Raw genomic sequence first — 15899 nt, 5'->3', positions numbered from 1 at the left:
GAAATTAATAGGAAGCATTTAGAAATTGAAAGTATGCACATACGCCAGGTTTTAATTTTGTCTTACTACATAAGAGGGAGCTGAAAACGTTGACATAGAAATGCATTAATCCTGTCGTATTACGATCTATTAAATATAAGAATTTGGATTGTTTTTCGTTTACTATGCGCACCATTAACACGTGATATTTTTTTCAAATATTTACTTTATATACTATTTTTATATATATTAAAAAAGATAAATACGTAGTCATATTGTTAGCAAAATGCCAAAAATACGTATGCAGAAACAAACCCGCGTTCATAAGGAAATTGCAAAACAGGGTACGAAATATTAGCAATACTTTTGTAGTTACATATGTAAAGTAACTTTGCAACAGAGTTGCAATATTTTGCTACAATTATAATGGATTAAACTTTTGTCAGGAAAATATTTTATCTAGTATTATTTACTATTTGTGAAGAATATTTTACTTAGCTCTATTTTGTAATAGAATGTTATATGAACAGATTAATAGTTAAAATGTTATTTATGTGTAACAACATTCTACATCAAGTTGAAGAATCAATAGTTATTGTTATGCACAATTTAATTATATTGATTTATACATATTAGGTATCTTGTTTAACACGGATATTGGACAACACATTTTAAAAAATCCACTTATAATTCAGAGTATGGTTGAGAAAGCTGCTGTCAGATCAACAGATATTGTATTAGAAATAGGTACTGGTACTGGCAATATGACAGTAAAACTATTAGACAAAGCCAAGAAAGTAATAGCATGTGAGGTAGATACAAGAATGGTGGCCGAATTACAGAAACGTGTTCAAGGTACACCATATCAATCAAAACTACAAATTATGATAGGGGATGTTTTAAAGACAGAATTGCCATTCTTTGACTTGTGTGTTGCCAATATACCTTATCAAATATCATCTCCTTTAGTGTTTAAATTACTTTTACACAGACCATTATTCAGGTAATTTATAATGGAATTAATAAAGAAATTAAATAATTAGTTTTAAAAGTATTGTGCTAATTTCTAACATATAAGAAGCACAAGAGGAAATGGGCTTGATTAGCACATTATTTTCTGCAGATGTGCTGTACTTATGTTTCAAAGAGAATTTGCTGAGCGTTTAGTAGCAAAACCAGGTGATAAATTATACTGCCGTTTAAGTATAAATACTCAATTGTTGGCACGAGTAGACTTACTTATGAAAGTGGGAAAAAATAACTTCAGACCTCCACCAAAAGTAGAATCGAATGTAGTTAGAATAGAACCACGTAACCCACCACCTCCAATTAATTATCAAGAATGGGATGGTTTGACACGAATTGCATTTATTAGAAAAAATAAAACACTTTCTGCAGCATTTAAGCAAACTACAGTGTTGACAATGTTGGAGGAAAATTATAAACTCCATTGTAGTCTGAACAACAAGGTGTGTAATATAATAGGTATGATAGGGCAAATACTTTTATATATTTACAAATTCTTTTTTGACACAATATTCAGGAAGTGCCAGACGGATTTGACATTAAAATGATGATAAACATTATTTTGAAAAATGCAAATGCTGAAAATAAACGTGCTAGAACTATGGATATAGATGATTTTATCAGGTATAAATTGTATTTAAACTTAATTTCAAAAGGGTTATGGACATTATATTGGTATATTCTGACCAAATGCACAATATGTTTAATTATATAACAAAATTTTTATTTTAGCCTTTTACACGCATTTAACGCAAAGGGAGTGCATTTTACTTAATTAAAAGTTTGAATCGTTTAAAAAGAAGTATATATTGCATATTAAAAAGAGTGTATTGCATTCACAAAAAAAATAAATAAAATTGTCTAAATAACATAAAAGTGACATCGTGATGTAAATTTTAAATCAATATTAAATATATGTAATAATTTTGAGAAAAAAAGGAAAAATCATTATTACCTGTTACAAACCAGTTACCTTATGATTTACGTATAACATGTATAATGTACATATAACATTTCTAGGTTTATCTACTTTACAAAAAAATTATATCCGTGTAAACTTTTAATTAAATTATTTGTTTATAAGATACATGTATATTTACAAACATTCTTTGGGAATCAAGATCGTAAAGAAATATACCCAAGATTGTTGTACATTGATGAAGATAATGGTGAGGTATTATATACTCTGTAATTATTTTCATGTATAGAATATGCTTTGCCTTCTTTCACGCATTATCCAAAGTTTTAACATTGAATCTGGGTACTTTTTTTTATTCAATTAATGTACACTAAAGAAAGAATTATAAATAGGAAAATCTATTAGTTAATGTTGGAACTTTTTATACAGAGTCTTTATATATTGTTTTACAACACAAATGGAAGCCATTTCATTTAAAAAGCAAAAGAATGAAACAATAGGATCGCATATTTTGTATAGTGCAATATGTTTCTGTCTTAAAGTTCTCTTATCGATGGTTATATAATCATGAAAAATGTTGATTTTAAACCGTGAAGAACTAATACAAATTCACCATGCTTCATCGTTTATACTTTATGCACGTACGACTGCTTAAAAGAAATGATAAATTTTCAATTAAATGATATAAGTAACATCTTTCTATGTTTGAGCTAATTAAAAATCAAATGCATCGTCGTGTTTTCATCGATTTTGATTTGGTGTTACCCTGAGATCTTCTATGACTCCTTGCTTTCATAGGAGTTACACATTCCTCTTTACTTTTCATCTAATTGAATCATTCTTCGAATCGGAATGTCTCAATGCTGCGTACATTTCAATTTTTAAACAGGATGTCGTCGAGTCAATCGTGATCGCATCGATGAATTATATGTTCTACTGCTAGATCGTTTCTTCTTTTTGCTTTTATGTCTATCTTTATGTTTAGATTTTTTTTTACGCGTATACGATTTATTTGAATAATTACTACACTGACTATGCGATCGGTAACGATCTTCCTCAGAATCTGAACTACTCTGGCTTGTCACTATTGTTTTAGGTAATAATTCGCGTTCTTTTCTTGATATATCTCTAATCGTTGAAGTGCTATCATCGTCACTCACATTTCGTTGAGATTCCCGTCGTCTGGAACTAACCCTTTTCTCTTTTTGAGATGCGTATGAAGAGGTGCTGCTGCTTCTAGACATAGACTGTGTATCATCCTTATATCGCGGTTCTTTTCGATAAGAATCTTTTGCAACTGATGCTCGTCTTATTTTACCTCTAGTTCTGGTCACCCTTTCACTTCTACCCATATCGAAATCACTCGAACTAGTAGTGTAGCTTCTTTTAGATTTTCTTAATGTTCGGGATTTTGCATTATTAGTGTTTTCATCGGACTCGCTGCTACTATCGCTACTAAACGACTCATCATCCGTGTAACGATTTTCTTTTTTAATCAAATCTTTACGAACACGTACGGTACCTTTCGCAGAATATTGCGAAGTTCTCGATTTTTTTTCCTCGATCATTTTTGATGCAGTTTCATGGGAAATGGAGTCGCTACTACTAATTATTCTATTTTTTATCGTGCGCCGAGTATTTCTTCTTGTACCTCTTTTCCTGGAATCACTTTCTCCAGAGCTGGACAAATTACTACTTGCTCGGTTACGAGTCCTTGTTTCAACTGAACGATTGCGTCTTTTGGTAGTTGTACTTCTTTTCGATTTCTTGGCGCGACTTTGATACTTTCTGCTTCTCCTACAAGTATAATCGCTATCCGAATCAGTATTACTTTCTGTAAACGAAGAAATTGAAGCTTTTTTCTTGGTGGAGTGAGATGTACTTGGTTGGGTGTTGTCTGCATAAAAAGTAAATGTGGAAGACCTAATAAAAATATTAAACCGTTACTTTCAGAAATTACTTTATTTGAAATTAAACATTTCGAAAAGAAATACTATTTACTTACTGTGCGTTATCGGTTGATACTTGAGAAATGTTTATTTCTTCAGGATCCGAAGACATTAATTCTATAATTTCCGGTGTTCTTTCATGACGAGGTTTGACATAACCAATCACCTCACAGTCATTGTCTGAGATGGAGGTATCAGAAGAAATAGTTAATACATCCGGTACATTATATGAAATATCGAATTGGAACATTTGTCCCACAGTACTTGGGCCTAATTAAACAAATATTTTTCATAAATGTGAATTATATTCCACAATTAAATATGAAAAAAAAAGATATTGAATAAATCAAAACTTACCAGGTATGCTGATCGTATGAGGTCCGACACTAGGTGTTACGACGTTCATTCTGAGATCAATGGCTTCATCAAGAACTCGAACATCCGAGTCGTCAGAACTGGTACTACTACTACTAGATGGAGGTGATACAATATTTGATACATATTCGTTGGAAAGTCCTATAACAAACATTAATTTCGAGTAAAAAGAATATAAAGTATTATTTATAAAATATAAATAACTGTAATGAAATTATGCACCTTGGGGTAAATAGACCACAGACTGATCATACCCAATCAAATCAAAGTTAGTTCGTGCATAAGTGAGTAGTTCGTGTACAAAGTGATCCGTGAACGTGCCGAAATAAGGACGTACTATATCTCGAAATTGGGGGCTTCTAATATCATACTGACTAAGAGCATCCAATATAACTCTGAATACGTATGCAACCTGTGAAGTATTATTATTAAGTAACACGTGTAATTCTCTATTTAACCATGGTATAAGTCGATTTAATTCTCTTGGCACTCTCCTGTAAATAAATTCTGCAGTTATTACAACAAGACTGACGTTTTATGCGACAGATAGACTAATAGCGACTGACCGATAGTACTCAGGACTACATTCACGAAAACGTCCAAATGCATCTGGTAATGAAGAGGCCCAAATTCCACGTCTATAAATGGTACGACGATAACCGGCTGGATTCGTACGTCTACGTAAACGCTCTCCCAATGAGACTTGAGGTCCTATGCTTGGTAGTTGTTCTCTTCTTGCCACTTGCTCTGGATTAAGCACTACTTCATGCGGACGTCGATGGTGTCCTATCACTGTTGTTCTGAAATAAATTCAATTTTACTATTACATATATTACATGTTTAACATTGAGTGCTAAGATGGAGTCAAGGTTTTATTTGGCACCTGTAATGAAAACGATGTCCAGTGACGTCCACATCATGTCCAAGTTCAAAATTAATATCCAAAGTAGCCAATTCTCTAGGCACATGATACTGATCGTAATCTTCTTCTGACCTAACATTGTGTATGATTGATTTGAATGTCTGCTTACATAATGGACATTCTGTTTTTATTTTAGACCATTGAAGTAGACAAGTAAAACAAAATTGATGAAGGCAACTATCCGTAAATGAAGTATTTACTAGTTTGCCTAAACAAATGCTACAATTGGGGGGAGGTGATACTGCACCATCACTTCGGTCACTACTATCTGGATTCTGTACAGGTGCTTCTGACTTAATAGGTTCTTCTGCACCTGTAGCAGAATCTTTTACTTCTAATGGACCTTCCATTATGAATTAATGCGCCTGCCCTTCCATTAAAAGGTACTGGCCTGAAACATATTACATTATATTATATTAAAATAAAATTATTCCTAGCAGGCTTACAATTAATTTAATAAATCCATATAATAATTTAACTAAAATAGTTGACAGAGTAAAGATTAAATTATAATATACATATTTTAATAATACTTAAAATATTCATACAAGTACTAAAGTAAATATCAAAACTATGAAAATATTATCTTGTTATACAATATTAAAAAATGATGATTACTTGACAATATATTACGTCCTTTTCAATATTGAAGTAATATAACACTTTAGAATTACACATTAAAAATTAATATATACAAACAATCATGTCTTTGAAAAAAAAATTTAAAAGAAATATTCTATTGCAATTATTATAACCATTGAATGGTTATTAAGAATAATAAATCCTTATAGATATTATACAGGTGTATATATTCTTTTAGAAATCCTGAGAAATGTGATAATAAAAATATAACTACTTACTAAATCAATGTATTAAATGCATATTAGTAATTTTAATGATTTTTACAACATTATTACTGACTATTATACATGGTTATACAAAATATTACTTAATTCAAGTCTAGAACAGAATATAATTGTTACAGTATCTGGTGATATAAAGAAAAGGAAATTTGACAAATTGAAGAAACAGAGTAAAAATATATTTGTTTTAACATGATTGAACATTTTAATTTGAGACAGACTATGACTCAGATCCAGACAATTTACAAACTAAACTTTGCATAAGAAAAGTTGAGTATTCATAAATTTCAAAACATTCTGGTATAGAAAATACTATCAAAAAATCATAACAATGGTTAGAAAAAAGTGTCATTGGATAATATCAATGATATAGTACTCAATGCAGATATAGCGTAAAATATAAACGATGCTATTTACTTGTTCATCAGAGTCAATCTATCACATTTACGATGCAGTAGTATCATAATACGACAAACCTTTCTAGACTTAAATTTCGACGAGTAACGATAAGAACGAGTCAACTTTCCAAAGTCTCTTTTCTTAAAAAAAAAAGAAAGAAAAAAATACGTCACACGGAGGGGAAAGAAGGCGTCATAAAGCTGTTTGATAATCGGTATGTTTCCATTTTATTCAACTTGTTATTGATTATCGATGTCACTATTTTTTCCCATAAATCATGCAGTTCGATGGATATGTCTTACCTTTGGAAAACTTGGAGGAAAATCTATATATCAGCTTCAATACGAATCGCAATTAACGTCTTCGTGTAGCTACCTTAGAGCATTCTTACAGAAGCCCATGATCACAAAGCGGAAACTGGTGTAGCATAATGCCATGAGTGAGACAGATATTAAACGAAGGTAAGAATTATTGTCAATGATGGCTCGAATAAAAGTTCCTAGGGTATACACGACACTATAGTACGTTTCGTGAGAACATGAAGTTGGATGTAAATAGGTATGTCACGTGATCAAAATTCATTGGTCCACTATGTCGATATAATACTCTAGCCAGGGATGCATCATAGGTCAAATACATTGTGAATCCTCATGTAATATGTTTTATGAATTTAACGATTTCAAAGATTTTTTTTTTGAGTTAGTAAAGTTAATAACGATAGAAAATTGAAGTAATTAATTCAACACGTAGAAGAAAACATAAAAATCGAAAATTTAGGAATTTATATAATTATAATATTATTGTTAACAATCTTAAATCCGATATTACTAACATAAATCAACATAACTTATCTGATTAATTAGTTTCCATCTTTAAGAATACTTTGTTTTGTTATTTTGTATGTTTTATCGTCCTATATTTTTTTCTCCTAATCAACTTGTATAAATTTTATAGTATGTGTTTCGTAGAATAGCCTCTTATTAATACGGCCTTGTGTATTCACGGAGTTTGTTTATAAAACATGTTTATCAACTTCAATTAAATTTATATTCATTTTTTCAAATTAAACTTCTATTTTTTTCCTTTGTTAACGTTTATTGACCATACCGCTCATTATTATCTTATAGTATTGTTCGACAATACCGGTAATAAGTAATAGTACACAAATTTCAGTGTAAATTTCCGTTAAGTTATTTAACTGGGTCAGTTAACTTAACGGCGATACAAAACAGTGTGATCAACATTTCAACATTAAACTTCAAATACATAGAAAATAGACCTGAAATTATTAATGCATTATATATTATTATATTTTATCACATTTACGTAAAAATATCGTAAGCATCAGGTAAAATATTTTTTTACATTTTCTTACTTTTGCAAAAAATTCTTAGTATGGACTGTTTCCTCTTGAACGTTTATCATTTTCAATTTACTTTTAGCACACTATATGCACTCAACGGTATTAATTCGTTCCGTTTAAAACAAAAGTTGCAGCACCTGTACCAACTAAGATGCTTGCTGAAAGAAAGAACGTGTGATTGGTATAAGGCGCTCCCTCTCATGGCACGAATCTGTGTTCTTAGATGCAACAGAACATAGGTAGTTATTATAGAAAAGGTTTTCTTTTATTTTAAATTATAGAGCAATCCTACTTCGTAGTACATTAAGTGCTAACAGTATTCTACACATTGCATGTTGTAAACAATTATATTATTGCTCTTTAATTCTATGCAGTATATATTTAATTTGTTTTAGGCTCACTCAACCGAAAATATCGGAAATTATTCGATGTTACTTAAGTTGGTAGTTGTTTTCTATTTGAAATAACATTGTAGGCAATCGATAGTTCCTTGATCGATTGTATGTTTGTATTCAGTATTAATAAAATCAATTTAGCAACACGTAAAATTAAGCATGCCTTCTCGGGGCGAAGATATTTTAAAGGGTTTTCAAGTGTATCCTTTTTCAACAAGTAAACATTTATATTTCTTTTAAGTTAATTGAAAATAAAATTGACAGTTCATAGGTTAGAACAAGTTGTAAAAGTTATCTACGTTTTTCGCTTTTATTTTTCATACAATTAGTTTCCTTAATTGTCATTTATTGCAGAAATTGGATGAATTTACGAGATGCCGACAACGGTAAAATATTGTGGCAGGGAAACGAAGATTTGTATGTATGATAAACTATAAATGTCATTGAAATGTAGCACTCTCTATACATAATAAAACGAATTGTTTAAAGGTCCGTGCCTGAAGTAGAACACGAAGCAAGGGTGCCTAAAAAAATTTTAAAATGTCGAGCAGTATCGCGGGAGATTAATTTCAGTTCAGCAGAACCAATGGAAAGATTTAGGTTAGAGCAAAAGGTGTTATTTAAAGGACGTTGTCTAGAGGAATGGTTTTTTGAGTTTGGATTTGTAATACCTAACAGTACAAATACATGGCAAAGTGCAATTCAAGCTGCACCAGAAAGTCAAATGATGCCTGCCGATGTATTAAAGTAAGAATGTATTTTATCATTATTAAATTTGACTTTTAAACTTTAAGAATATATTTATATAATTTATAATTATTTCTTTTTATATTTATAATTAGCGGAAATGTTGTGATAGAGACAAAATTTTTTGATGATGATCTCTTAGTTTCTATCAGTAGAGTTCGTCTATTTTATATCTAAAAGTTTCCATTTTATCTTGATAATACAACATGGGTCCAACTAATGTGTTTCAATACACACTCGAGATGGAAAACTACAGATAATGATAACTTTAAACAAAGTTTATATTAAACATTTTACTTTATGCACCTACTGTGATATGCATGTGCTAAGTGTATTTTTTTCACAACCATGGAAATAATAGCACTATTTCTGTTTTAAAATAAAGCTAATAAAGACTTATTGTGGTAATGCTTGAACTGTAAAACGTGCACTTTTAAGGCACAATGCATCTTTATTTATTAAATATGGATGGATGTAGTAAATTTTGTACATATTGTAATACACTACACTGATCTAATAAAGAAATATGTATAAAAAATTTGTGTTTTAAGTTATACATTTAAGATGTCCTTTTCATCAAAATTATTATTGAACATTTAAAACTATGTGTTGCATGATTAATTTAATAAAATACATTTCGAGTTTTTATACATTTATAATCGTTCGTCGGTTCATGTATTTTAGTACCGAAAAATCGATCATAATTATACGCGAATTTACGAATTTGAATTCTTTGTAAAACGCAAACGAACATATGAGAAGAGCTGGATCTACCTTTTTTTCCACCGTACACCCGTGCTATTGATTCGTGGTGTACAAGCAATACATTTTTGAGGCTTCACTACCCCTCTTGAGGGAGTTCATGTTGAATATACTCTATCCCCTACCTTGTCTACATCGCACAGGTGTAAGGAAAGAAAGGAGGAAAAGAGAAAAGAAATAGCGGAGTTGCGGAGCCGCTGTGGTACCCACACGAACTTCTCAACCTGGTAGTGATTCAATTACCATTAGCCTATCCTTCATCGGTCTGCCGTTCGTCGTCTATTCAGTGTTTAATTAATTAAACGATCACCGGAAACCAAGTGTATCGCAATGGATTTGAAGGAAGAAGAAGACGGTGCGAATGAAAGTGGCAGGCAACTGTTTTTAGTGGGCGCACCGCGTGATCCATTGGTATCAGCTGGGGCGATCGTCGCTTCTGCTGGAGCACCAGACGAGATCAATGCTGGAGGAGATCTACAGTCGACTGCTCTAGCTGGTCTGATAGGCGCGCAATCTTCCTCGGTTTGCTTTCCAACAAAATTCTGTAAGTGCACCCTGCCACCCCAGACCTGATTTAATTAACTGCCACTCTCTACCTGTCGGCCCGTAAGTTGGGGCAGTCTTCAATTAAATTATTGCTAAATGCATTAAGCGAATCGGCAGCCCTTGTTTTAAATAGAGTTAGTGGTAATCAGTTTAACCGTTATGAACCATTTTACTCCGTGTGAATTCAACACGATTAAGTGCAGCGTGCAGTGCGTGAGTCTGCAAAACAGTTCCTGAACTTGCCAAGAGTGCCTCGCGCCTCTGTGTTTCGTCTGTCTAGCACACATTCATTTTTACAGTAATATCGTATAGTTGATTTCACACTGAGAAAGTCGTGTGTTTAAATCACTGCATTGATAGGTCCTGTGCGTTTTTATAGCCTATGACTTTTCACCAAGCCCAGGAAGTGATGATAGACAATCGTCTGGAGTTGGTAAGAGAAAGCAGCGTAGATATCGCACCACATTCACGAATTTCCAGTTGGAGGAGTTGGAAAGAGCCTTTCAGAAAACACATTATCCTGATGTATTCTTTCGAGAAGAACTTGCATTGCGTATCCAGTTGACAGAGGCCAGAGTGCAGGTAATAACTGTACTCTTTGATATTTAAAGGATAATTATTGTGGATAACCAATTTCAATGTTCACTGTTTCTAGGTATGGTTTCAAAACAGAAGGGCAAAGTGGCGAAAACAGGAAAAGCAGTGTAAAGTAACCACTCACTTGACTTCGCATTTACCACCTTCTGATTGTCAAGAAGTCCAACAACAACAACAACAGCAGCAACAGTCCGATCATTTGCTACTGGAACCACCATTGGGTAGCCCACCACCTATATATCTTGGTATGGAATGGGCAGGTTTTTCACCGTACAGTAATACAGCCACTGCATCGCCTCTTGTGGTCAATAGTATGAACAAACCATTGGAATCGGAGACAGATGACAATCCTTTGCTAGATCCAGAGCTGTTACAACTGAAAACTCCACGTTCCTAATGATATCACTCCAGGCCTATACTATAGTGTAGCACGCCAACAATATTTCTTTTCTCATATTACATAATATTTGTAAGAGACAAAATGTCTACTACAAACGACTCTTTGCAATGTCACTTGAGTTTTATCATATATTGTGCAATGTTATTACCAATTTCAACTGGTACATTATAAGTAATTTAAAAATACAGGACCAGAGATATATCATTGATAACAGGGCAAATATTAAAATTCAAAATACTTTGAATATTGTTATGTAGATTTTGTAAGAATATAGATTTATTCTTCTTGTGGGTTCAATGAATCCCAAATAAGCAATGTTAATTGTATATTACAAATCAAAATTAAATTTTTACCCTTGGGAAACCAATGAAAAAGATTGTCCCAAACATAAAATAGTAATGTTAGCTTTATTCGGTGTGCATGTATTACAAATCATTGAATCAACTAAGTTATTAATTGGTTGATCTTGGAGCAAGTAAGCAATTCGGGATGCTTCTTTTGATCTTCCAAACAGGAGAGAGATTTGATTTGGACAGTATCACCAACAAGTTCTTTTATCAAGATATTCGAGCAGAGAAAAACCTACAGTAGCTAACTGTTTCAATGAAATGTTAGTAAATGTTTTTTTGTATTATAAACGATCAAGGGCATCCCAAATTAAATAAATTATGGTGACAGATGGTACAATAAAATTATATGATGTACGAATACTCATCTGCATTATTCGGCGTACGTTCAATGTACTGCTTATCTATGAGGGCTTCAATACATTTTTTGATCATGCCAACTGAGGGTGCAAATGTAACTTTAGATTGACTTAGTACCTGGAACAATAACATCATGTTTAGTTGTATTAATTAGTTCAACTACCACGAACATCATGTCGAAATAAAATTTCACCTCTTGTATAAGTCGATTGTGTCTTAAAAGCCTACGACTCTTCATAATACGAACTATAGCAGCTTGCAGGTACAATTTTCTGTCTTCATCGACGCTGCGATGTGTAGCCACTATGTCGTGACTTTCATGTGGTCCATCCCGCTGTGATGCAACAGTTATGCGGAATTTCGTTCTCTTATTGGAGTAATCAAAATTGAGCGTCAGAAGTGTATCCTCTTCTAGTTCTAATGTTGACTTCATCAAAATATTACAATCGACCAAACTGGCGGCATGTTTAACCAGTTGATCATGCGACAAATGTAACAATGTGGCAGCTTCGCGGCACTGTATCGAATTATACTGCTCGAAAAGAAACAACAATGCCATTTGGTATGTTTGCACAACAATCAAATAAGGTTTCTTTAAGTAATTCAACTTGAGCTCGCCTTGACAAAGGAGATGCAACCAAGTGAGTTTACGCCCGCTGAATTGTGCATGATAAAAAGTTTCGAACGCTTGTATAGACTTTTCTAATTGTTGTGGAATATGAAATGATCTTGGGGACGATGTTAAGGTTAACGGCCACGCGCCTGCTTGCAGTACGTACATTGAAATACCTATGCCTAATTGATTTTCTCTATCTCCTTTTCTTAAACTGACTGCAAATTTGGCGGTCAGGTCCTTCGAAACTGAAATGTCGGTAAACATCCTGTGAAGTTTGCTCGTAAATTCGTAACCACAGGTTTGTTTTAAACGATCAATCATGGATTCTTCGGCATCCATCGATTGCGAATGTTGATGTATTAATCGCTTTGCCAACATACGCGAATAAAATTTTTGAAAGACATCCTTGTCATCGACATATTTGAATACGATGATGCAACGACTTAGTTTTTCTTCAACTTCCACTTCTGATGTGGCCTTGGCTGATTTTCTCAGTAAGGAATCACAGTACTTAGCTAGCTATATTGGAAATGTTATATGTAACAAAGTTTTGATTAATTATAGTGTACTTATTTACTAGTAACAACCAGTAACTATAAAGTTACTCACTAGTTCAGGTGCTCTAGCCGGTTGCCGTGGAACTAATCTATGATTCACAACAGCTGAACAAGCTTTATCGAGAGCAGCCATAAAGGCTAAGTCGGCTGTGAACACGTCTTTAATCAATTCCGAATATTTTTGATGTACATTCAGCATACCTTCCACAAATTGCGTGTGTACCTATTTTATATTGCAATTATAAAGTACTGTATCGTTTTTACAAATAGTAAATATATCTTTGTCATTGCCTTACATTTTCTCCTTGTATATTTCCAATTGCTTTTAAACCTTGTTGAGTGATGTGTTCGGTAAGTTTTTGTACAAGTGGAGTTAAGCCAACAGGTAATGGCCTCAACAATGGATACAGGAGGGATAAATCTCTTTTACATTCATTTTCTATCATATTCTCTGCTTCAGCATGAAGCCAGGTCATGTGCGAGGCTATCATCTTTTCTTCACAGCACTGTCTCACCTGCAAAATATTACTGTCGAACAACCAACTACTTTAAATTAATTGACTTCTCATGTAACACATAAGAAAAAAAGCATACTTTAGCCACAGAGCTCGTGTGAAGAAATTTAAGAGCACGAAGCTTTTCTTGTATGAGTTGTGATGTAACTTTTTCCATGTAATGCGTTATATCAGATTGTTCACGTAATGTAAATGCATGCCTCATATAAAATTCCCCACTAGCCTCAAGGAAGGGTGCTTCAAATATTGTTTGATACATCTAGAACAAGATAAATTATATAAGATAATTTTGTGACAAGCATGTACATTGGACAAAATATAATATAATACGAATAATTACATCCAGTTGTCCCACTAATTTATACTCTTCAACTCTAACGAAACTTTGTATAACACCCCAAATAACTTCTGTATTTGCTAACTGAGCTTTACCAACTCTATCTGCATGAATACAATCTAACAGTTGAGAGACTAATTGTTTTTTTAATGGTATAATCATTCTTTTCTTCCAAATATCTAAGCCAAGTTCACCTATCTCCATTTGCTCTTGGTAATTAGCAGACATAACGGAAGACGTGCCATAGATAAGTTCTGCTTCCGAAAGCTTTTGCTTTTTAATATGTTGCTGATTTAAGTATAAGTACAAGCGATGCAAGTAATTAATGCCCTGTGAATATTCACACCAGGCACGATAATATGCCTGTAGCAAACCAGATTCACTTTGGGCACCTACTCTTGTTAACAGCTGGAAGACATGACTATCTAAAAACTTTTTTGTTTCGTCATACAATTCATTGGCAAGTGGTTCTGGATATGCCACACATAAAGAATAAACATCGCTGAAATAAAATATAAACCATATATTTAAATAAAAATTTATCCATCATTATAAATTTTGGGTTATAATAAAAAGAATATCAGAAAATACCTAAATCTATCATTCCATGTTGCACGTGGAACATTTGATAATGTTATTATACATTTTACAGTTTCTTCCAATACGTTCCATGTTTGTTTAAAATTAACTCGCTTAGGTTTCAGTGACATCCTTTTATAAGATCAAGAGAGCACCAAGGAATTAAATATATAAATTCTATGATACAAATATTAAACTTGCAAACCTACAAAAAGTAATATCAACAAACAATACAGAGTTGTAATCCTTTTATAGTACCAAAGGAAAGTGATAAATTATTAATAAGATAGTTGGATATAGGTTAAATATCAAAAGACTAAACAACATTAAAAATTGAGCACCTAAAATATATTCCAAGAATAATTTGTGTACTATAGACAAAGACTGAATTTACAAGGCTTTGTTCAAGCGTTTCATACATCAGTAGTTTAAAAATAACATAAAAGTAAAATACATAGTAAACTCATTTTCATTTCATGGCCATCCCAAAGTTTTTTTCATTTAAACACCTTTTCTACGCATAACGTATGTCTGCAGAAAATTATTTCTTAGAATATTTTTCTAGTGCAAGTGAATTAAACTGATCAGCACTGAAAATAGCACTATACGTTTCAATCGAACGATGAAAATCGTTCACGAATCGTCATTGAACGTGAACCGTGAATGATCATTTTTTATTAAAATTGTAAGTGATTATCATAATTAAAATCAAATATTTAAATGAGACGTCTCGATCTGATCATTGAACGAATTATAAATCACACACGCGTGTTACAAGCTACAGTTGACTGGTACCACCCAGATGGTCATGATCAAAACCACTAACCAAAAACTCGTAGAAAGAGTGATCTATATAATCTTAAAGACGCGATTACCAATCGATTTTAATCTCCGTTAAGACGAATCCCTCCAGCACTCTTAACTTCGATATTGCGTTCGAATCATTCCCTGTCGCAAAATACATGACATTTACTATGACTCGTCTTGATCGAACACATTCCTCTATTTATCCTTATCTTGCCCCTTTTCTTTCACTTTCACTTTTAAAAATTGTTTGCTTCGCTGACAAAAAATGACGCGCTCATGAAAGATAAAAACTTTCAATGTTTCTTACAATGATCAAAGAAGTAAATGCGACACATCGAACTGTCTCGAATTTCTCAATAACATCACATAGCCATGTTTTTTCCTCTTTGATCTTGACTTTCTGGGTTTTTGGAGGGGATGATAGAGTAGATTGACTATTTAGAGACCTTGCTTTCTACAGAAAGAGGATAAGTTCTCCATGTTGCTTTTATATGAATTCAAAACTCAAATGATTCAATGAATTTTATTTAATTATACTG

General features: G+C 32.6%; 5 protein-coding genes across 9 annotated transcripts; 3 read left to right on the top strand and 2 right to left on the bottom strand.

Moving 5' to 3' along the window:
• Nucleotides 1–119: 119 nt before the first annotated feature.
• On the top strand, nt 120–1957 carry LOC143155296 (putative dimethyladenosine transferase). The gene is made up of 5 exons (XM_076327875.1): nt 120–323; nt 616–982; nt 1103–1448; nt 1523–1629; nt 1738–1957. The coding sequence occupies exons 1-5, from the start codon at nt 266–268 to the stop codon at nt 1778–1780; spliced, it is 921 nt and encodes a 306-aa protein (XP_076183990.1). The 5' UTR covers nt 120–265; the 3' UTR covers nt 1781–1957.
• On the bottom strand, nt 1873–6893 carry LOC143155289 (uncharacterized). The gene is made up of 7 exons (XM_076327857.1): nt 6735–6893; nt 5132–5561; nt 4815–5048; nt 4471–4742; nt 4231–4389; nt 3930–4143; nt 1873–3847 (listed from the first exon to the last, which is right to left on the bottom strand). The coding sequence occupies exons 2-7, from the start codon at nt 5518–5520 to the stop codon at nt 2806–2808; spliced, it is 2310 nt and encodes a 769-aa protein (XP_076183972.1). The 5' UTR covers nt 5521–5561; nt 6735–6893; the 3' UTR covers nt 1873–2805.
• Nucleotides 6779–9475, top strand: Prbp (Prenyl-binding protein). 3 transcript variants are annotated; one of them, XM_076327883.1, is made up of 6 exons: nt 6779–6893; nt 7924–8034; nt 8191–8407; nt 8545–8607; nt 8680–8937; nt 9033–9475. In XM_076327883.1, the coding sequence occupies exons 3-6, from the start codon at nt 8298–8300 to the stop codon at nt 9112–9114; spliced, it is 513 nt and encodes a 170-aa protein (XP_076183998.1). In that variant the 5' UTR covers nt 6779–6893; nt 7924–8034; nt 8191–8297; the 3' UTR covers nt 9115–9475. The 3 variants fall into 3 exon arrangements, with proteins under 3 accessions (XP_076183998.1, XP_076183999.1, XP_076184000.1); XM_076327884.1 differs by lacking the exons at nt 6779–6893; nt 7924–8034 and having other exon boundaries at nt 8241–8390; XM_076327885.1 differs by lacking the exons at nt 6779–6893; nt 7924–8034 and having other exon boundaries at nt 8324–8461.
• Nucleotides 9476–9640: 165 nt separating this feature from the next.
• Nucleotides 9641–13322, top strand: LOC143155303 (uncharacterized). Its single transcript, XM_076327886.1, has 3 exons — nt 9641–10243; nt 10625–10827; nt 10901–13322. The coding sequence occupies exons 1-3, from the start codon at nt 10030–10032 to the stop codon at nt 11237–11239; spliced, it is 756 nt and encodes a 251-aa protein (XP_076184001.1). The 5' UTR covers nt 9641–10029; the 3' UTR covers nt 11240–13322.
• Nucleotides 11631–15753, bottom strand: Cul2 (cullin 2). 3 transcript variants are annotated; one of them, XM_076327861.1, is made up of 8 exons: nt 15668–15753; nt 14566–14758; nt 13978–14476; nt 13717–13896; nt 13419–13637; nt 13175–13345; nt 12143–13084; nt 11631–12066 (listed from the first exon to the last, which is right to left on the bottom strand). In XM_076327861.1, the coding sequence occupies exons 2-8, from the start codon at nt 14682–14684 to the stop codon at nt 11935–11937; spliced, it is 2262 nt and encodes a 753-aa protein (XP_076183976.1). In that variant the 5' UTR covers nt 14685–14758; nt 15668–15753; the 3' UTR covers nt 11631–11934. The 3 variants fall into 3 exon arrangements, with proteins under 3 accessions (XP_076183976.1, XP_076183975.1, XP_076183973.1); XM_076327860.1 differs by having other exon boundaries at nt 15380–15728; XM_076327858.1 differs by having other exon boundaries at nt 15429–15727.
• Between the last annotated feature and the right edge of the window lie 146 nt (nt 15754–15899).

This window comes from Ptiloglossa arizonensis, chromosome 2 (genome assembly GCF_051014685.1).
Source record: "Ptiloglossa arizonensis isolate GNS036 chromosome 2, iyPtiAriz1_principal, whole genome shotgun sequence".
In the NCBI taxonomy this organism is placed as follows: Eukaryota; Metazoa; Arthropoda; class Insecta; order Hymenoptera; family Colletidae; genus Ptiloglossa; species Ptiloglossa arizonensis.
Note: the sequence above shows the minus strand (reverse complement) of the source record. Positions and strands in the feature narration are given on the sequence as shown.